Source organism: Argiope bruennichi, chromosome 11 (genome assembly GCF_947563725.1).
Source record: "Argiope bruennichi chromosome 11, qqArgBrue1.1, whole genome shotgun sequence".
NCBI classification, from domain to species: Eukaryota; Metazoa; Arthropoda; class Arachnida; order Araneae; family Araneidae; genus Argiope; species Argiope bruennichi.
In genome coordinates, this window is record NC_079161.1 from 104,388,749 (window position 1) to 104,412,566 (window position 23,818).

Genomic DNA, 23,818 nt, shown 5'->3' on the forward strand with positions numbered 1-23,818 from the left:
CAAAGATCAGAAAACAACTCCGATTATTTTTGCCCAGGAATGTGAGATTCATTATTTTACAAGCAATTTCCCTTTTTAAGCATTATTACTTGCTGCCAAAATCAATAGCAAAAAAGGTTAAGCAAAATCTCTAAAGAGCGAAATGAGCTACGTTGAAAACGTGGGAGATCTTCGTGAAAGATTTTTTCCACTAAACTTAGCTATAAAAATGCCTTCTTTTCAATTTCAATTCAACCTCCACTCCTTTATTTTCGTTTAATAATGAATTCAAACCCCGCATTCGGATTTCCGTCCGAATCGTCTGAATCTGATCCCGCTGCAGTCGCATTTGCATAATGTATACATTGCCAATGGAGCTGCCGTTATTACGCTTTGGCATAATCCGTAGCTCGAGCTCCGCTAACTAAAGGACGATTCTTGTATTCAGGCCAGGGATTTATAAGAGAAATGTTATTTAATTCCTCAGAAATATGTCGAAGAATATTCTTCTTGGTTATTAAAACTTCTCTAAACCTAGAAATTTATAAATGTGGACTCAAAGCCTGTTCAAAGATTCTACTTGAAGGGGGCTATTCTACCGGATACTTCAAGCTAATTATTGCGAAGCGATATCTGCTGATATTACCGTATTACCATAAGCGATGAAAATGGTAATCTCTCACTTTGCCCGATTGCTCTGAGGATGCGAACCCAACTGCAAAGAGAAGGTTCACGGAACGTAAAGTCCTATTGGACAAATTTATGCTCAGGTAATTATACTTGTGAATAGTTGTATAAATATACTAGATACGAAATGACAAATTTTGAAATTAAGAAATTAGTTTTACTTGGAAAGCTTTAAATGCCTTGGCGTATTGGAATGATATTCAGAGTTAAAAAGGGGATTTTATCGTTTTCTAGGATTATAGGATTCACAGAATTTTTTTAATAAAATCTAAATATAATTCAGAGATAACAATTCCTTGAGTTTTATTCTTGAGATATGATGTAAAAACAGTTTAAATCATGAATGACGAATCGTGGGATATGTTGCTAAAGGAATTCTATTTGCTAGACAGTGAAAATAATAAGTTTTAATCTCGCAACCCCAAAGTGATGCCTTGCAATGAACAGTGACATGCTTTGCAATATTTCGCATTTGTATTGTCGCTAATTGAGAGATATTCTGTTAATTCTAGGCTACCCTATACACTCAATATTTTGCTTTATCAAATATTACTGCGGATCTCTTCATTAGGAAATCAAATCTCAAGAATGATTTTTTTCAGTCGAAATGTAGGTTGTTGAAAGATGTTATCTAGTTAGCATGAGTTGAAATGGCTTGTAAGAAAAGAAAATTCGCCTACCAAAGATAGTGCTTAACATAAGCCAACAGCTCAAATTCAAAAAGGTTTCATTGACAGAATTATTCTTGAACTTTAGCTGAAAAATATAACACCAAAGATTAAAAAAATGAAACAAAACCGAGTTTCCAGCTTCCCAGTTTAAAATCTGAAGAAAAAAAATGCACTTTATATGAGCGTAGAATTTTTACCTATTAAAACGTTATTGTTTTGCGTTTAACAAGCTTTTGGCATTTGCTGAGGACTTCAGAGCTTTTTAATACTATAAACTATGTAACAGGCCTAGATTTAATTTTTTTTTTTTTTTGTATAAAATGTGTGTTTGGTATTCTTTATTTTGCAGTAAATATTGAATTATTTAGTAGAAATATAATCATTACCTATGACTACTTCAATATGTAATATTTCATTTTCACTTTATCTTATACGAGGTATAGTAAAGGTATTGTAATCGGAAAAAAAAGAAGAAAAAAATCAAACTCGGGATTTTGATGAAACTCTTCGTTTCGGATCTTCCCGAGTCTAAAAAAAAATATGTTTTTTTTTTTTTTTTTTTTTTTTCATTGTGGTTGTCTATCAGTCTGTCTATAACAAAGATAACTCAAAAATGTTTGAGGTGGAGATATGAAATCCCATATACAGTCTTTCATCAAATTTGTAGATGTCTGTTAAATGTTGGACAGAATTTGTTCAGAGGAAGTCTATCTATCCGGCTGTTTGGGAACAAATGCCCTCTATAATTGCAAGGAGCTGCGTAAATAAAATTTGATCCGCAGGTTTAGCATCTAAAATAGAGATTCGAATCAAGTCCGCCAACGGTTGACCATCTGTTGCTCCGAACTTTATAGTGCATGTAGATGAGTAATGTTCACAAACACAATGATTAAAATAAATGTGATTTTCTTTATGTTGCCTTGTGACTATAATTGTAGTGCTCTGTCAGATTTTCGTAGATGAAGAGGAATGTACCTTAAATAATAGCTTAGATGAAAATACAAAGTACAAAACTCACATAAGAAGGACTCTACCTTTGACATCCAGCCTGCTTAGGTGATTTTTTTTTCTTGCAATTGATAATTCTTTCTTAAACAAATTTTTCTAGATTTTCTCTAAAAATTATAATAACAAATTCGAGTGTTCGGGATAACATTCTTTTGGATTTCTTTATTCGGTTTTCTAAATTTAAAAAAAGGAGTGCTCATTCATTCTTAAGGAATGAGCACTTGCTAATACTGAAAGTTTTAGAGCTTCTAAAATTTTATTATTCTTCCTATACTTATTTATGATTAAAAGAAAAAAAAATGAAATAAAAAAAGCACTGCTTTAAATATTTCTCAAAATTGAATTTTCCTAATAAATTCGAAATTTTTAAAGACACTTAATGAAAGAAAAATAGGATGATACTTTATTTTTTTAACTAAAATTTCTGGTTTTGTTATATCGTTTCGATTTTTTGCAATATTTTTCTGTAAGAAGGCTGCATCACGTTGCAAAAATGTATTGTTATGATTTATCAAATCATTGCATTCCTTTTTCAAATCCTGCTAAAGACATTTCTTTATGCATGCACAAGTTCATAAATAATATTAACTACTACAAATGTTATTAATATTTTTGTCACATTTTATTTTGTACTCTTACTGTTATTACTCTTTTATCGCACTGCGGATGATTATGTTAAATGTTTAAATAAATGCTAATCCCCAAAGCTTCCTCTTAGCGGAAAATCCAATGCGTCATTGCTTAGAGGACTCCTTCATTTGTCCTTTTTTTCCGTAGCCTACACAATGTTGCAGCTATTATCGATCATTTACTACGTAGAACATAATAACGACGCATGAAATGAAAAGAAAAGAAACTAATCTGGTTATAAAGCCTGAAACGCATTGTTTGAATAACTAATTTTTCATTTCAATAAATATTTTTCTCATTATACAAAGACATTAAAAAAATATCAGTTTTGTATTTGCTTATTGAAGTTCTATGGAAGCGTCGCATTTACGAATTTTCGAAGAGATTCTCAAGAGAGATAAGAAGAAATTAATTTTACTAAAAAAAATCGACTGACAGACTCGACTTTAGAGTACCAAAGAATTCATATTGCAGACAATACAAATATAGTATTAATAAGAAATTGTTAAATGATAAAATAATAATGACTAAAATTTAAGCGATTTCTTTGTTATTTTTAAAAATATATTTTATAACATAAAAATATACAATAAAAATAGCAGAAAAGAAATATAAACTACCGAAACCTAAAAAGTGTAAAAGGAAATGGAGAAGCACAACTCTGTTTCGGACATAAGCTGAGTTAGCCGTAAAATCAAAACAATAATAAGCAAATAATGTACAAAAAGGAAAAAAAAAAGAAAAAGAAAAAGAAAGAATGTGTGATATTCTGTTGATGTTAAAAAATCTATTTCTTTACGGATAAAAATCATCAATTAATTAATGTTAAAATGTACTTTATAATTTTCCACAAATACAGCCTTATGAAATGAAATAATTCTACATTAAAAAAAGGACAGACAGAAAAATATAAAAAATATACACATAATTATATACCAAACTTATCTTATCTGTGAGAAACCTAAAAAATTAGTGACTATCTTATGTTGATCTCATGCATTGCAGTAAAGAAGAAAAAATGATTCAAACTATTTAATGAGTTAAAAACATATTTAATATATTTTTTGTAGACTACCAGCAGTAAACAATAGTTACAATGAAAGCCAAAATTTCACATAATCTAGAATAAAATTTTAAAGGAGGCAGAATGAATTTACAATGAAATTAAGGGGACAACTAAATGAGTAATTTATTTAATAACGTTTTAAATAAATTTTTCTTTGAAATTATTTTGTTTCGTATCAATATTTTTGTTAGAACAGGTGCTGTTCATTCGATACATTACCTTTGCATTCGGATGACTTCTCTCAGACACCATTCAAGACGTTACATCATTTTGAAGATTTTTTTATTATTAATTTTGATTATTACAAATACCTAAATAGTGTTAATTGGCTGTACGTAAATTTTTCAGGGTAATTTTACTTAAAACTGTTATATATGTTTAGTTTTAGGAGCATTAAACAAGTCCTTGTATTAGAAGAATAATCATGCATCGAATTACTTTTTAGACAGCAAAGTGATAATAATGCATCTATGGATATAAGAATATGAATCCATAGACAATGAATTAATTTTTTCCCATTAATATCACAGACTATCCATCTACTACAGTATCTATAAACAAAAAAAATCTGATGATTTTTTTAATATTTTTAAGCAGAAAAGCTGTAGGACAAATACCCTTCCAAGAATTATTCAATTTAATAGTATCTGGCGAAAGATTTATCCTAAAGCTTCATGTATATAAAGTGGTTTATAATACAATTTTTACTTAAAAAAATTGAACTGAAATATTAAAATAAAAAAACAGTATGAATAAATATTTTTATAAATAATTTCTTATTCAGTTATTGACTTATAGATAATTTTGATTAAAATAGTGATGGTTATTTACTCTTAAAGAACCCTGCACCTATTCGCGAATATCTGCCAATCAGCTGTAGCATATGCTTGAAGCCAGTCAACCGTAAGTGAAGAAATTGATCGACTTTTCATAAAACAATTCGTACAAAGGAGTAATTTCGTTTGCTTTTCCCTTTTCAAAGCTCTGATCAAGAGTTTAAGCAAATCTTAGGCTATACAAATAGGACAATAACGGCGAACGCAGCTGTTGGTGAAGCTCACTTCCTCAGTGAACGGGAACTCAAGATTCAAATTACTGAAAAAAAAGGCAAAAAGAAAAAAAAAAGATTAAACTCAAATAGCAAATGATATTTCTTGTTCTCGTAGAACAAGTGCAACCATTCACGGGCAAAGACGAACAGCTGATAAATTAAATCTTGACATTCAACATATCATTTCCGATTTTCTCTCTCTCTTTTTTTTTTTTTTTTAATTTTTTCTTCTTAATTCGAAATGTTGGGAGCGGAGGGAGGCTGTACTCGCTTCGGAGCACCCAACGACCAAAAGCGTTCGATGTAGCTCAACACGCATGCGCGATTTTACTTGGAGCCTATCTGCAAAATGATTCAAGGTGTTCACAGTTCGGATTCAAACGGCATCGGTACGGAGTTAAAAGTTATGTCGTCCCGAGAAATCCATAAATATTAAGAATTTCCAATTTCCACAAAAATTCGTTTGTCGTTTTCTATCTGACTTTTTCGTGGAGGTTTTTAATGCACTGTCAGAATTCGAGACGAATGCCAGCTGTGAAAAAGACTTCTGCCAGATTTTTCCCACCTGTGGAATTTGGTGATTCCGCTTTTAACACCTAAGGAATGCGTGCCAGATTTAAATCGGATTTTTTTTGAAGATAGAGAATTAGAATTGTAGGTATCCAGTTTTCAGGAAATTTTAAGACATTTTTCGTATTTAAAAAAAACCTGATGTTTATATCTCATGAAGGTTAAAAGATACTACCGATGAAATCGCTTATTTCTGTCAGCAAATTTTAAATTCGAATGAATGCTAATAAAAAATATACATAGTACCTGCGCCTTATCCATAGGAAAATATAAATATGCATAAATTATTTTTTGACAACAGTTTCAATACATAGTTACGATTCTTGTGATAACAGTGTTCGACAATCTCTATATTTTTCATCCGAAAAGATTTGTTTATTTTCTTGAATGTTAAAATAGAGTTTAAACATAAAATTATTACTTAGAATATAGAAACTCGGTCATACATGAGATATTCAGGAAAATATTTATTTTGAAATAGATTATCTCGAAATTATTATCTTAAAATAAGAAAAAAGATTTTCAAATATTGGAAGAAAATTAATTTTGAAAAGATATGTGAAATTATTTAATGTTGAAGGGTAGGCACTGAAAAACTGTAACCATGCCTCTGAAACACGGTCAGCCTCTGAATCCACCCCTATCTCACTTCAAAAGCACCATGCCGAAAAGGGACCGTTCCAGATCTCTGTGCGTGGACCGGGTGACCCCCTTACTTCCCAAATGGGAGTCCAAGGCCTCCCCTCCCTTTCTGGGGAGAAGGGGATCTGCAAGTGGGATAGTAGGAATTTTTCACACTACCAATATGTTACTCTGGTGTCATCCGGCAACGTTAGCAGAATGCGAGTCTCCAAGGTAAAGTCTGTTATTTTTAATGCACGTTCCGATTGATTATTTCTTTATAAATATTTATCAATATTTTATTACATTGTCACATTTTATTATTTTAAATTATATTAAAAAATTGATGTTAATTGATAGAACTAATTACTTTACTTATTTGAAAATTGATGTTAAATTAATAGAAATTTTGCATTTTAGAATGTTTTAAACGCAAAGGGAATCGGAGAAGTTTTATCTGATCTGTACATGAATTTTGTAAGCAATTCTCTTAAGTCATTTTTCTTTTTAAAAACCACTGATGATAATTTACATGAAAACTTAAAAATATTTAAAAGTAGAAATTGGAACAATATTGGAAGCTTTAACTCCTAAAAGAATCGTTTTTCAGAATAAAATGAAAAAATATTTAATTTAGGAAATGTTTTTATTCTATAATCGATTTTTCTATTTATTAAATTTCAATGACCATAAAAAAACACTGTATGGAAATAAGATTCGATTTTTTTTTTCTTTCCTTATTTTTTAGAATAGTTTTAGGGAAATTTCATACTTTATAATTAAACTGCTCACTCAAATATAATTTTCATTGTAATTAAAATGCTTGTAATTAAAATACTGAAATTATTAAAAATGTAATAAAATTTAAGTTATCGATTCATTTAAGTTGCATAGTTTAATTTATTTTATTTTTATTTTCAGATGAATTTAAAGCATGTTTTATTTTAAATGACGAAAATAAGAAACCCTATAAAAGCTCTTTTAGGAATTGTAATTTATTTCGGATATTTTTTTTCATGCGTATTTTATAGAAAATTTTGAAACGCAAATAATTTTTCATCTTAAAAAAAATCTAAAATGGGTAGACGGATGTAAATGCAGTATGAATGGGCATTATATGAAATGCAGTTTTCAAAATCTGATATTATTGCAGCAGATTACTAGTAGGGATGGTGCGAGTCCTATATGTAAGATTTATTTAATTATCGCTTTATATTATGCATGGATTAATTATGTATAATACATTAAGTATAAATTACATCATTACATGGATATTATGATACTGCTATTAAACATTTCACTGAAGAATACCAATGTAGTTTCATTTTATTTAGCAAGAAAATTATTTCTAAATTTGAAAATAAAACGTGGTATTAATCAAATTAAAAGGTAAGAATCAAATGCTTAATAAAACAATAACAATTGGGATTATTAAACATTGTTACTTATGCATTAAATTATTTGTATACATATGTTGTTCCTCCCATTAATTCTAAAAAGAATAGAAAGGGCTTTTGTTTTTCGTTGTAGCTTCATTTTATTTATGCAATTTATAATATGGTGCAGTTATGTTTATTTGTATCTTTTTCAATTATGGTAAACTGATGATTATGAACTTGTTGCACAAATTTTCATTTATTGAAATTCTATTCGATTTTGTCGTTTTCAAATATTATTTTCTTTAAATTGGTGAATCTCACTCGCGTCAAAATGGCTCAAAACAGCAGGGAAAGTGAAGACAAGATTAAGAACAAAAAATAACCAGCAAAAGTTTTGGAAAATCGAAATTGGTAAAGAAGCTTATTGTTAAAACTATAATACAAATTCTTTATAAAACAGAAAATACATCGGAGAACCAGAAACTATTAATACGAAGTTAAAGAGATAGATTCTTATTAAATAAAATGGCGATTTAAACTTGCAGTAAAAATTGGATCATAAATAGTAGATGGAGAGCCGATGTGATGATCATCCTATTTTTAACTCGTGTACTTCAGAATTGGGTGTTTCGCACAAATTAAACTGGCAAGCATATTCCTTTTAATACTGTATTAAGATGACGAGTATTGGGCTATTTATTTAACCCTAAAAAATCATTTTTTAATAGCATTATGATATAAAATGTTGGGGTTTGAAATCTAAGAAAAATGCGGTTAATTAAAAAATGATTTTCCATTGTCGTTTTTTTTAAGTTAATAACTAATAAATCGTGATACCTCGTTATCATTTGATAAGAACTTTTAGCAGTCGTTCAATGGAAAAAAAATTTGGCGATTACCACTCATTTCGCATTGGGTCTGAAAATAATAATTCATTAATTAGATTATAGAAAAGATTCCTTATTTAGTGAAGATTCTTATCAGTATCGATTGAATTTGTTGTTATATTTTCATGCATTGATTTACGTCTACAACTTGTATTGTTGACCATATTATTCGGAGGACCAGAATCATCAAATAGGCATCTATGATATCCAAGAAATTTTGCGAAAACAAAGCTTCTTATTCATATGCTTTTGTGATATTTCATATAATGAACTAAAAAAAGTCAATGAAAAAGTTAGTATGCATATAAAATTGTCTGTGGGAATATGAATGTTTTTTCTGGTGATATCGGTCAATGCTAACGATTTAAAATATCTTAAAAAATTATAAGTAGAAATGAATGATGATGCGATTCGCACTCTATGCTCCGACTCAAAGTAATTTGAAGAATCTATTATTCATATAGCAGGAAGAAAAAAAAGCTTCATAGCGTAGCTGCGTTTGCCCTCTACTGTGACATAATGCAATTTAATAATACTTTATGCAAAATGTTCAAGCTAACAAATCCAAAGATTGAATTGACCACATTTACCGAAATTGTGCTTATTTTCAGTAAACTGTTTTAAATTATCCTTGACGGCAAGCAATGAGTGTTGCTTACATTTACACAAAATTCCACTTGCAACATTGCAATTCATTCCGAAACAAAGCAAAATTGCAATTCATTCCGAAACAAAGCAAAATTGCAATAAGTTCTTCATTTTTATAAGAAAGGATATATATTATTTGTATAAAGTTTGAGACTCATGCTTGACCGTCACCTTTTTCATTTAACTCTCGTGTAAATAGTGCTACGTGCACTTAAAAGCAAGTTGAAACGAAAAATTTACAATTTGAACATTTTTTCTTCTTCTGAACATACTAAGTGCTTATCATTATAAAAGTTTATTTGTTCAAAAAATAAGTATATCCAAGCAAAAAATAAGTAGTTTTCATACTTTGTATATAACTAAAAATTTTAAAATAAGCATTTTGGTAGTTCTTACTTTTAATTTATATCGCAAAATAAAATTTGAAACAGTTGGTTTGAATTGAATATCGTGAATAAGTAGTAATTTCCCCCAACTTTAAAACTGGCTTTTATTAATAAATAACATTATCTAGGGAATCGAATATTCATAGGAAGGCAATTTCATAGGGAAGGAAAATTCACCGAAAAATTTATTTAAATATAGATATATTTTATATTAAATATGAATGTGCCTTTTATTTCGTTGAGGCAATATCCCCCCCCCCTGCGAGGGTTTTTTTTTCCTTGGAATATGTTTATAATCTTCTCGCTTTTCACAGTTTGATATTTACTTAATCATATGATTTCCCGAAATGGAGTTGCTATATATAGTTTATTTTTCAACATGTTTATTTGACTGAAATGAAATTTCACTTTGCGTATCTTCTAAATAAATAAACTTAGGATTATCTGTTAAGGATAAATTGAATTGTGAAAGGAATAAATTGTAAGGATAAGTTGAATATAAGCCGTTTAAAAATTTCATACATAGAAAAACTTAATAAATACAGTCTTCAATTCTGCGCATTTTAGAATCGAGCTCTGCATAAAAGGAATGCTAATTTAGAATCGAAATTGTTTTTCTGCAATTTTAATGCGAATAAAGGAATTTTGCTGTATATTAAAGCTTTTTTAAGAAATAGATGTCTAACAGAAAAATACAAATAAAACTAAAAATATTCAAATTTGTATATAGTACCATCAAAGCCAAAATATCCTTATTCGGCGAGACTGTATATAAATATAATAAGGTCATTTTAAAAGTAAATTTCGTCGGTTTATATCACACATGTGAAATTGAATAAATAAAATGAGAATGATAAAAAGCTGTGTGCTGAATGTTGTTGATTTTATGATTTTTTTAGAATTCTTCGATAAGTTATTAAATTGTCAATTAATAGCTGTTAAACTTTTTTGTCTACTTATAATTTGGAAACTATATGCATCGCGACTATAATCACTTTTTACAGCGTTATTAAAGAGTTCTTAGACCAATATAAAAATTAAACCCTTTTTACAATTGCATTTGGTGCTTCAAACCAGGATCTGTTTGCCAAAAGATGAAATAAACGAAAATAATGCATCAGATATAATGCGTAAGGCATTACATAAATCTTTGTCTTCCACTGAAACTGTAAAGTTTATTACTCTTTGAATCCTCAAGGCAAAATGATCTGCTGTAACGTTAATAGTTATTTACGGTAATAAATGCAGAATAATAATACTTTGATTATTAAAGAGTTCTTTAAATCTTTCATAATTAGACTGTTAGTAAACAAATTAATGTGATAGCTGTACAGAGTGAATTCTTCTAATATCATAAGCACCAGGGGGAATGATCTTTTTTAATATTATAAAAACAAATTGAAGGAAAATTATTTTACTTAAAATTCCAGTTTTTTTTCCCCCCTGAATTGTGTTCTTTTAGAAACTTCTAATTACTTCAATGACAAATTACATCTTATTATTTATTTTACCTCTATTGTATGTCATGGAACATTTTTTTGCAAAGATATAAATAAAATCAGTATCTTCTCTGAAGTGTGGGAAATCGGTTATCTTTTAGATATTGTTATAAATTTCTTTAGCAAATAATTATTTAACTTAGAACCATTCGCAACTCCAAAGGAGGCGTCATTTGTAGAGTTCATCTGCTCTTAAATCATCAAATGTTTTTATAGAAATGATAGCTAGAAAAAGAAATATTTCGATAAATTTAGAGGCAAGATTAACTACTCATTTTGGAACATTTAAACAGAAGGTCTGTAAGGTGTTTTGAATTCAAACTTAAGATTATTTGATAGTTATATCTTTGAAACTGATTTAAAAAAAAACTTATGCTAAAAGTTGATATCGTCGAAGGTGAGACACATAACTTCTCAGGGTTTAGCAAATATAGTTGGAAATGAGGCTTTCGAAAAACTAGATCCGTTTGTTGACCTGCCATGATTGAAGTCTTTCCTTATCCGCAAAAATAACGCATCCTTCTTCATAGTTAGAAAAGAATGCAGGTTATTCTATTTATGAAATGATGGTGGCAATATTTCCATACATGATTAACTCCATTTATGTTCTTGTATTTTTTTTTTTTTTTTTGAATAGTCATTTATATTAAGAGAATACTCGCATGCGGAATATTCTTATAGTGATTCTTCGCATAATTGTTGAAAATTTTTCTCTTATTGATATTTTTTAAGCTCACACAATTTCACTCAAAATATTATTACGCAAGTTACCATGAATATTTTGGGGGAAGATTAGGACACCGTTTTATGTTAAGGAGACACACACGTGTGTGTGTGTGATGACAGTACAAATTAAATGCGTTTTAGTTTATTCTTGAATTGAGCTTTAAGTGCATCTTTAATTAGTGCATTAAAGCTTTGATACTTCATATCTTTCAAATTCTTTCAATTCAAATATAAAGTTCTTATGATTTTGAATAGATTAGTTTCGTTATGCAAATTTTGGTGCATATGTTTTCGTGCTTAACCCAAAAATAAAGAAAGAATTGGTTCTTTTTTATACTCGCCCATTTATTAAAGATTGGGAATTTGAAATCGAAAAGCGTTTTTTAATTATTCTGATTCAACGTATGAAGGTCACATCTTATTATACACAAGAATTTATTATAAATATACCCAAGAATTAAGAAATTTTGTATGATACAATTCGCATGACAAGATTAAAATACTGACATTTGGTTTGTATCTTACGATATGCGTCATTCATTACGCAAAAATTGTCCTTAACGTATATCGTGGTTTACACTTTAAATCTAATTAGATCTAGAGATCCTGAATTCGGCATGCAGCTACTCCTTGGCCAACAAAAGCGAATCGAAAAACCACTTTTATTCAGATCTTTAATAATTAATCGAAACATTATTTTTTTTTCTTTATTACATCAGAGCATATTTCAAGACAAAAATCATTTTAAAGCCTTTTAAAACTCGAAAAATTAGATTTCAATGATATTAATGTCATTACCGAGAAATTTTTCTTTAAGAATTTTTCTTTTCCAATGAATAAATTCTCATGCAAGAGAGCAAAGATAAATATTCGATTTTCAGTTTATTGATAATTAATGCTTTAAGATAATTCAAAACATCGGATGCAGTTTCGCTTTTGGCATTATAAGAATTTTAAGATAGCAATTTTTCGGTTAATTATGTTATGCATTTTTTACTATGTTCAAAATGCAATAGCTGATGCAGTGACGAATCGAGTCTAGAACTTTACCATGTTGCCAGGTTTTTCGTACAAGTGGTTCTTTACTTTTTTTTAATAACCTTTAAATAATTATTTATTTAAAGGGGATTTATTATTTCATTTTATTAGCTTCATTATTTAGTTCAAATATTATTGATAAGACGCGCTCAAATTAAGAGGATCTTCTTGATTAGTTTATTAAGAGACGTACGATAATGCAAAACAGTGCTTCTCAATAAATTGAAATATTAATTCTGGCAAATAGTTAATCTCAATGCTTTCACGAGAATTTCTTCAGGCCAAAATGAAACTTCTCTGGCACAGTAATCGCATTTACTTTTAAAAGTAAAATGCCTCCTCTCACACACACACACACTAACACACCACACTAATTGTAGAACAGCTGTGCATACAACTGATCTACTCCTCAATTTTTTGGAAAAGTATGAAGTAAAGTCCCATGGAATGTAGGAAGAATATTTAAAAATTTCGGATATTAGAAGTTGTTTTAAGAAAATACGCAATATAATCTTGTTTGACGGACATGGCGGTAGAAACGACATTTAAATTATCGCGTTCTTATTAATTCTTCTTCACCAACCTCTTTTTATTGTTTAAAAAGGATTTTGTTGTACCGTACTACTTTGGAATTAAAAAGCTATTCATAGAGCTTTAATCTATGGAATGCTGCTCCATAAACTAATTAATATAAACAGGAGTTTAGAAATTTAGAAAAAAGATCGAAATTTTAAAGAAAACTGACTTGCATTAACTTACAAAAAGAAATTAAGTGAATAAGCAATGATGTATTTTTCATTTTTAAATTTTGGAGTAGAATATTTTTCCACGCTGCATGCAGAATTTGAATGCAAGAAATAGCCAATTAATTATCGCATGATCAACGCATTTTCCGACTCATTTACTCAAAACTTGCTTGCTTAATCTATGGAAATGGCATTGTCTCGGTAGAAGAAATGCTGTTCTTGAATTTTATTTATTAAGTTTTAAGTTTCGATGCGATTGTATTTGTTGATACAAAAAGCACATTTGAAACAAAATGAAATGGGTTCAAATAAGCATAAATTGTTTTTGTCTTCACTGTATAAGTGATAAAACTGTTAGATATTTGAAACACATTAATTTTTTTAAAAAGCCTTTACCATTTTTAATATTTTTTATTTCATTGCTATGAGCTGGTTCAATATTAAAATACTTGGGAATTAGCAAGTTGATATAAAAGCTGCATTCATAATTTATTTAATATCGCCAAAAAAACAAATTTTTTTAATCTTGCATGTGCAATGAATTTAATTGAGCAGAAAGGAAATATTCTGTCACTTTATTTAGAATGCACTTAATTCAATTTTCAAGTACAATGAGTCATGAGATTTAAAAAAAGATTAATCGTTCTAAGTCGCAGGAATTATTGGTTTTGGAATTGAACATTTTATATAATATAAAACAAAGTCGTAAATCGTATTATTTACACCATTTATAACTCAAGAGCGGCTGCACCGATTCAAATAATATATATATTTGGATTCGTCTCGGCCCCAAATAGCAGAATAACCATTAAATTGTTGTAAAAGTTCACGAAAAAAATTAACCATGATCCTAAGGGTATTTTTTTAGGAGTTGGTAACATTGCAACAACTGTCAAGCAGATCAAAACTACTAACTAAATGATTTGTTTTGTTTTTAAAAATTTAATTGCCTTACAGCATTTTCTTAGTAAACTGTAAGATAAATAATCGCAATTCATTCAAAACGATAATTATTAAATATCCGTGTGCACGTCAAAGTATTTTTCAAACTACTTAAACAAAAAGCAGATTTCCAGTATTCTCTATGAATCAGTGATCCATTAAAACGTGTGGAATTCATCATATTCAAATAAAATGGCATTTTATTTTAAACGTCTCCGTGCACAGTAATAAAAAAAATCAAACAAAAGATAATAAAACTTGATCTGTTGCAACGTATCAAATTTATTCTACGCATTAAAAAATTCTGGAATGTGATCTCATTTCTGAGAAACGTTTCCGGATAGGATCATAAATATTTCGAACATTTGGCTTCGGAACGTTACAATTTAAAAATAATTGCCACTATTAAAAAATGAAATAGTTTGAATCTAAAGAGGCTGTATTCTAGCTTTCCAGAATACTTTTCCAGTTTTTTTTTTTTTTATTATTTTTTTTTTATTATTATTATTATTAGCAGATGATTTTCAGCTCGTTTTTGTGTCAAAATGAACTGAGACTATGACAGTTTAAATTCATTTCTTGAACTTCGATGGCGGTCTTTCGAAAGGAATATTATTGCAATTTTCCGTTGTGTATTTAAATTGTTTTTATAATTCATTATTATTTCTTTTTAAAAGCTGAAAAATTACAACTGCGAAATAATCTTCGGCGCGATGCTTCAGGTGTTGATTTGAATCGAGCAGCGTTTCTATATGATTGCATAATTAATTACAGCTCGCATCCTTTCGTTCGCATTGATCAAATGGACGTTGTTTGCGAGCATTGTGGCTCATTAAAGTTTTCTGGTGAAACGCCTGGATTGTACTGCCTTAATGGCAAAGTGAAATTGCCATTATTGACTTCACCACCTTAGCCATTGCGTCCATTGCTTTTCAGCGAAATACCAGAATCGCAACTTTTTCTAGCGAACACTCAAAAATACAATGGCTGTTTTAAAATGACTTCATTTGGGACAAACATTATCCAAGAATCGGGATTTAATCGAGCATTCAAGGTAATTTAATATATGTTGAAGAGAGTCAATGTTTATTTTCTTTAAAAGATTTGTTTAATAGATGGAAAATTGCTCAAATGTAGTTTCAATTATGGGCGAATAGTTTAGGTCAATGCATTTGTTTCTAAAATAAATAAGGCATGCTAACATAAAAAAAGATTATAAATGAGTAATATTGATTTCGCTTTCGACAGATTCAAGACCAGATTCACCATTAAATTCGATCATTGCTATCTCTTGAAAATGCATAGCTTTGTTTTTTATGTGGGTGTAATGTAATTACTAACTAAAAGGAGGTGGTTTTGTCATCCAAACACCCGATATCAACGATGAAATTACCAGCTATCAAGTTGGTCGATATGTGAACTGCAATGAGGCAATTTGGTATATATTCGCATTCCCTATAAACGAACGCCATCACACTGTTGTACAATTGGTGGTGCATCTGGAGAATGGGCAACGAGTTTATTCCACCACGTCGAATGTTGCTCAACGAGCTGAAGCACCACCAGCGACAAAATTGACGAATTTCTTTACGACTTGCCAAAGCGATCCGTTTGCCCGAACGTTGCTTTACTCAGAGATGCCACGTTATTACACTTGGAACACTTCATCGAAGAAATTTCAACGTCGGAAGCAAGGCAACGTGGTTCCTGATCATCCGGATGTGCATTCTACTGTTCTTGGCCGTATTTATAGAGTTCATCTGAAGAATGATGAATGCTTCTATTTGTGTTTGTTACTGGTGAATGTTCGAGGGCCAACAACATTTGAATCACTACAAACTATTAATGGTACAGTATACCCAACATTTCATACTCGCGTCAAGAGCTCAATTTGCTTGAAAATAATCATTGGGACTCAATGGCTGAAGCAACTATTTCTGCATCTCCAAGTCAGATACGCGCATTATTTGCTATTATCCTTTCGACATGCTTTCCATCCAATCCACGTGACTTGAGGAACAAATACAAAGATAACATGTCAGAAGACATTTTACATCGAATTCGTGTAAGATCAAGAAATCTCGATATTGAGGTAAATGAGGAGATCATGAATATGATTGACATAAATTAGACCAATCTGTTCAAACGAATGTACCCCTGCTGAATTCCCAACAGAAGGAAGTGTATGATGCATTAATGAAGGCAATTGATGATGGAAATGGTGGTTTATTTTCCCTGGATGCCCCTGGTGGAACTGGGAAGACATTCATCATATCATTGCTTTCGGCCACTGTTTTTGCGAGATCGGACATTGCGGTAGCAGCTGCTTCTCCTGGCACAGCGGCCACATTGTTGGAAGGATGCCGTATGGCTCATTCAGCGTTAAAGTTAACGTTAAACCAACAAAATTCTGAACAAGTGATATGTAACATTTCGAAACAGTCCGCCATAGCCAAAATTGTAATAGCATCTAAACTCTTATGAGACGAATGCACGAGGACGTGCATTGGAAGAACTTGACCGGATATTGGAAGATCTGTGCAATGACTAGAGATGCTTTGGAGGCGCAATGATTTTACTGTCTGACGATTTCTGCCAAACACTGCCAGTCATTCCAAGATCGATTGCTGCCTATGAAATACACGCTTGCCTCAAATCATCAAATCTGTGGCGCTATGTGACGAAACTTCAACTGACAATAAACATGAGAGTTGTATTTCTGAACGATCCATCTGCTGAAGATTTCTCCAAGCAATTGTTGACTATCGGTAATGACCGTGTTCCTGTCGACGAATCGAATGGATTGAGTTCACTTCCCCGAAATTTTTGCAATTTCGTTTCAGCGAAAGACAAGCTCATCAACAAAGTGTTCCCGAACATCATTGATAACCACAAAAATCACAAATGGTTGAGCGAGCAATTTTGGCGGCTAAAAGTAAAGATATGGATGACTTCGTATTTCAGAATCAAATCGTTGGTACTCTCCATTCATTCAAATCTATTGACTGTGTAACAAACGAAGACGAAGTCATCAGGTATCCATCTGAATTTTAAAACTCCTTGGATGTGCCTGGCTTACACCTCACAATTTACAGCTGAAGGTTGGCTCGGTGGTCATGATGCTTCGAAACTTAAACCAATTAAAACTATGCAATGGAGCACGTTTGGTGATATAAAAAAAACTGATGATCAATGTGATTCACGCAACTATACTCAAAGGAAAATTCAAAGGTGAGGAAGTTCTCATTCCGAGGATTCCCAAGATCCCAAGTGATATGCCCTTTGAATTTAAACGAATTCAATTTCCATTTCGTGTTGCATTCGCGATGATGATTAACAAATCACAAGGCCTTTGTCTGTGGTCTGAATCTAGAAAACCCATGTTTTTCTCATTGTCAATTGTATGTGGCATGTTCATGTACTGGTAAACCATCCACTTTATTTGTTCTTGTGCCTGATAACAAAACAAAACAAAAATGTTCAGTCAAGCACCTTCTGATAAGCAAAAGAATAAACCCGAATGTATATATAGATTGAATAAAGAAAATGTCTTTCTGACAAGCCATTGTAATACTAATTTTTGTAGTTGTATTGCTTTTTTCTTATATTATTATAACAAGTCAAATATGATTAAAATAGGAACAGCTGTTCTTGAGTTATAAATGGTGTAAATAAACTATTCATTGATTGTTAGGCGGCACGGGTCAGCTAGTAATATATATCATGCACTACATTTTTTAAAGAATTTTTATTTTAGAAATATGTTTTGTTGCTAAAATATTTCTCATGTTTGGTTAAAATTCTGATTGAATTTTATACTGTTTTCTATAGCTAATATTTCAAGTTGCATAATTTAGTCTTTATAATCAAATGTAACTTCTGATCTATTGTTCAGAGCTACACTGAATATTAAATTGATGAACATTTCGGATTACAAAATAATCAAAGAACTATTTCTTAAAATATGTTAATTTTTATCTGGGCATATAATAAGTTTTAAAGTAGCAGAACCCTCGCAGGATCAACAGAATAAGTGAAATTGCCTGTAAGATTCCCAGAAATGTCTCTCGGAGCTATGATCTCTCGAAAGAAACTGCCAGGAAAATCAGAAATACAAAAGGGATGCGAAAGCAGCAGCAAATTCACCTGCAAAACAATTTGACACATATCGAATGAAGAAATAGTGAAATTTATATATATTCATTCCTGGAAGAAATTCTATTAATTTCAAACGTACACTTTCAGAGCACTGCATATTTAATTACTCTCACTTGTATTGCGTAAATGCTTTTATGATGAACTGTATAAAAATTAATAATAAGGAAATGGAAAAGATGATGTATCAAGAACCACTGTATTTATGACGGAATGTTCTTAAAAACGATACTATTAATGTATCATGTTTATTTACAAATGTATAAATATATGCTTTTAAAAATAATTTTTTATATATTTTTTTTAAATCGTTTTCTGCATTATCTAACGTAAATCCACGATCTCTTAATGAACTGTATTTCTTAATGGGTTACGATTGTGAATTGTACTTGCTTTCTGTACTTACATTTTACAACTTATTTTTGCAATGTTACATTTTTAATGAAGCGCAAAGACATCCTTAATTACATTAATAAATCTAAAATTTCGAATGAAAAAAATCGTAAAGCAAAAATTATTTTCTTAGAGTTTAGAAAGGAAAGAAAGGAAAAAGAATAGTCTTGTCCGATTTTCAACTCCAGAGGTTTTTACGTTAACGCCAATAAATACTGCAATGCTCGCAGTTATCTGCGAATAGAAAACACACACACACACACACACATTTTTTTTTATTTTTTTTTTATTTACCACCTGCACTGAAATGGCTTGTATGGTTCTTTTCAACGTGAACACATATCGCACTTTTAGTGTTCGAAATGCCAAGATAATGGTATCGCCTCCCTACATGGAACTAATGGTGTTCCATTACTGCGCGATTTCATTATGCTTTGAGGTTTGTTTAGTTCTTTTTCGTTTGCTTTTATCTCCCCTCTTTGATAGCCAAACACGGTTTTACTGTTAACAGAACACGGTATATTAATTTCAAATGCAATCCGCTGGCTGTGTTCCTCAGATGGCGAGGCGCGCTTGTTCTGTTTGCCTTGAAGATATTTTTAAAATGGATATCGGAGAGTATTTTGTGCCTCTCCGTTGGAGATTTTATTTATTTGATGGTGATTGTTTTTGAAACTGAAACATGGATGAGTAAAACTGTCAGAAACGTACGTGTTTACTGATAATAGGTATTTCCAAAATATCGCCAATGTTATTGGATTTAGCAATGCAATTTGAGATAAAATACACTGCTGAATAATTTAGATAACAAAATTAAAAAATAGCACTTAATAAATAACAGTATTTTTTATAAATGTATAAAGGATATAATTTAATTACGCATGCTGTATAGTTTTTCTTAAATTTGAAATCTACTGTTATAAATGTTATAAAAACTTGAAATCTCTTTGAATCATTCTCAAATTTACTACCAGGCGAAGCTAAGCGCGTTGCATTAAAATTTAATCAAATTAATTCATTCAATGATAACCGAGTCCTGGAAATGCTAAATTTGTGCATTGCATTTTGAAAGTTAGTTTTTCGCCTCAAATTTCGAATCTTTAGCACATTACGTGTAATTGATAAATTGAATACAGTATTCCGTTTTAATAAACGGGAAAAGTATATAAAACGAAACTGCATAAGCCTATATGCTAAAGTCTTCAACTGCCTACTATGAAAAAGCAAAGAAAATGCAAGTTTAGTTTGGGTTAAGGTCTCGGCTACTTTAATCATGTCGGTTTTCAATGTTAGAAACTACACGAAACCTATTGCAGGATAGATTTCAGTTTTAATCGTGGTCAAAAAACCAGAAAATCGTATGAATAATAGCCGCTATCAAATTTCCACACCATCCCAGAGGAAAAAATTGACAATCCACAACTGCAATGTGTACCAAGTCCATACGCATGGTGGTTTATCCGTAAAATGGACGGGACCTCCTTGTCATCGATAATCCGACGGCAAGGGTGACGCATTTGTTAGCATATCGTTCACCAAATTTTCACATAGAACCAATAAAAGGAAATTTGGCCTCGTTGAATGAAGCATGCACGATATCGATACAAGAGGGATCTTTCATAAAATTGGATCTTAAATTCACTGTTCTCTGGTTTAAAAATAAAATCTAGACACTGATTCGTATATTAATCGCTTACTGCAGAAACAGAAAATCAGTTTTGTGTTTTCGGTAAAATTTATATTAACAGGACACAAATTTAAAAAAAATTGTAAACATAGTTACTGTAGTTCTTGAGGAAACACAATTTGATTTTTAAAAGCTCCCGACCTATGCCTGCTTTCCTTTATAAAAGGAAAAATGAATTTATTACAAAAAATTGAAAAATAATATTTGTCAGATGATCCAAGAAAGATTTTCCATATGGCCATTTCATGACTACATGGAGTTATTTGCTAAATGTGTGTTCATTATCTTCAAAACAAAATTTTCCTTTAAACTTTGAAGTTACAATTTAATATTCAATAATTTTGTTAATATATTAATAAAAAAAAAATTACTTGTGGTTTTCATTTGTTTCCACTAAATATCTGCTTTTCCTAGAACCTCTTCTGGTGTCAAAAGTGGCGGAAATCGACAATTTTTCGAACTACCTAGAAAGGGTTATCGATAAATCTATAAGCCATTTGTTTTTCGACAAATATTAGAAAAGCGTTAATTCTGAAAAAATAAACTTTCAGTAAGGAATTTTACTTTAAAACAAAACACCATAACATTTTTGGTGGCTTTAAAATATGAAAAAAAATATTTAAAGTAATCTGAAAAATAATTTACAAAGTATTATGAAGATGGTTTTGGTTTAAATTTCAATGATTACGTTTTATTTGGTTTATAAAACTTTTAAACAAGAAACATGCCTGTTAAAAAAAGTCTTACAAAAGCTCAAATTGAATGTTACTTAATAAATGTTAAAAAAGTTTTTAAAAACAGTCGGAATGAAACAGAAAAAAATCGAAGAATTTTATAAATTAACAAACTTAAATTTAAAATTTAGTAAATTACATTTTAAAAAATTCTGCTTGCTTTAAAATAACATATAGCATTTTGAAGAGATGCCTATAATCGTATTTCAGAGAAATCGATAGAAACGAATTTATAGATAAGAAGGATCCTAAGAAATTCGATATTTTTATGTCACAAGAGGATATTCACAGAAATACCTCGAATGAAACGGCTGCTCGCAAGCATCCCGAAATCCTCTTTCATGTGCTAATTTGGCTTGCGCGTTTCGGAATAAAGTTGCATTTTAAGAATTTTTAGATCAAAATATTCAAAGAAAATCGAATTGTCGACGAATTTTATTTCAATATTATGTAAAAGCGCAAAATGTCACAATAAGCTAATGTTATTTCTCAATAGATTCTCGAATATGTTTGGTAAAAATGTTAATATCTAGCCGCTGTTTTTCAAAATCAAGTATTTTTTTCTGGTATAATACTTTTTATTAAATATGAAGATTTACATTCATCTAGCAAAAGAAGAAATAAGATTTTCATGCATCAAGAATAAAAGATTTCTCCTCTAACTCTTCTATTTCTGTCAGTTGGTGAAAAAATGTATCCAATAAAAAAAAATTTGCAAAATAGAATTAAATTTTGTGATTAATAAATGTAATAGTCTATTTCCTTCACAAACACTTGTTTTATCGTAATCTTTTTCTTCTGCGTTTTGTCATGATTACGAGCCTATTTTGGTATTTCCATTTTTAAAACAAAGTATTCATTCCACATAAATCCCCAATGATATTTCAAAATATTATATTAGCTATTTTATTTTAGCTGAACTGTCTCCTTTTTAAAACAATGTTATCTTTACTATCGGTTACATTGTAATCAAGAGACGATGAATTGACCGATGTGGAATCGATAACAGCCCATTCCATGCTCCCCCAAGTTTCCCTGATTTTATTTTTTGACAATTTCTTACATTAAAGGCCTATGTATGCACCACTAATGCCAGGAACATTCAATTGATTCCTGGAACCAGCACTTTTGAGTGATAAAAAAATGCGTAATAAAAGAAAGAGAAATAAAGCCATTCCAATAATAATAAAAACCTTCATATTTCCGTCATTTACGAGGTATGGCCTTTTCTCATACACTGCGTAAAAAAAGTAGGACATGATTTTGTAACAATAACCGAAAAATATTTTATTTTTACTAAAATTTTTTTATTAGAAACATTTAACAAATATTTCAAAAATACAATTTCAAAATCAGAATTATGATGTTCAAACATAAAATATTAATGGCAACAAAAATAGTTTCTCTTTTTTGAAACTTTGTAAAAAAAAGTAGGAGGACAGCATTATAATGAATGAAAAAATAGTGACTTTAATAAGGAATGGTTCTCCCATTGGCCTTTATAACTTCAAATATTCTGTTTGGAAGTGAATTGTATAGAGTTTGAATTTCAGTTTGACAAAAATTGTCCCACGAGTCATTCAATGCTTCTCGAAGCTGAGTTTGCGAATCAAATTGCCTTCCATCAGCATAAACTCGACGAACTAGCATTGCCCAGATGTTTTCCACTATATTAAGGTCAGGACTTTTGGCTGGCCATGATAAAACATCCACATTATTTGTTAGGAACCAATTTTTGACTCCAGTCGTGGTGTGAATGGAAGCTCCGTCTTGTTGAAACTTCCACTCTTCACCCCCCCCCCCATGTCAGAGGCATAAGGAAGAAGCTCGGAATTCAGCAATTGAATGTAGTCTGTATGTTTTTGATTACCATTTAAGAAAATCAGACTTGTCCTTCCTCCGTATCCAACAGCCAACCAAACCATTAAACTCCCTCCTCCCATTTGTCGTGTTGAATAGTATTCGCCTTCAGTCCCCAGACAACGCCAGTAGTGCTGATATCCGTCTGGACGGTCTAAGTTAAATTTCTTTTCATCGGAAAATATCACAGAAATCCATTTTGTAGTCCAGGACATGTGCTCCTTAGTCCACGCTAAACGGTTATCAATGTAGCTTGTTTCCACTTAGGATGATGTTTCCGTTTTTTGAAAATGAATTGTTTAGATATTTTAATATAGTTGTAAACTGTTTGTTTCGTCACATGATTAAGTCCTGCTTGATTTCTTGCCTTTGAAACACTTCCTTTGTTCTTCAGCACACGAGCAAGTTTTCTTTCATCACGTGGTGTTAACTTCTTCGGTGTACCAATCTTCTTT

The 23,818-nt window shown here is 30.5% G+C and overlaps 1 protein-coding gene across 6 annotated transcripts in view; it reads left to right on the top strand.

Annotated features, from left to right (window-relative positions):
* LOC129957250 (GTPase-activating Rap/Ran-GAP domain-like protein 3) overlaps nucleotides 1-23,818 on the top strand; it is a 666,176-nt gene that overhangs the window by 462,353 nt on the left and 180,005 nt on the right. For 2 of the 6 annotated variants that reach the window (XM_056069500.1, XM_056069501.1), the window contains exon 1: nucleotides 6,228-6,517. The exons of 3 other annotated variants lie outside the window; for them this stretch is intronic. In XM_056069500.1, coding sequence (XP_055925475.1) covers nucleotides 6,267-6,517 — 251 coding nt within the window. In that variant the 5' untranslated portion in view covers nucleotides 6,228-6,266. Of the gene's footprint in view, nucleotides 1-6,226; nucleotides 6,518-23,818 lie in introns of those variants that run through there. One more of the 6 variants, XM_056069498.1, reaches the window with a different exon arrangement.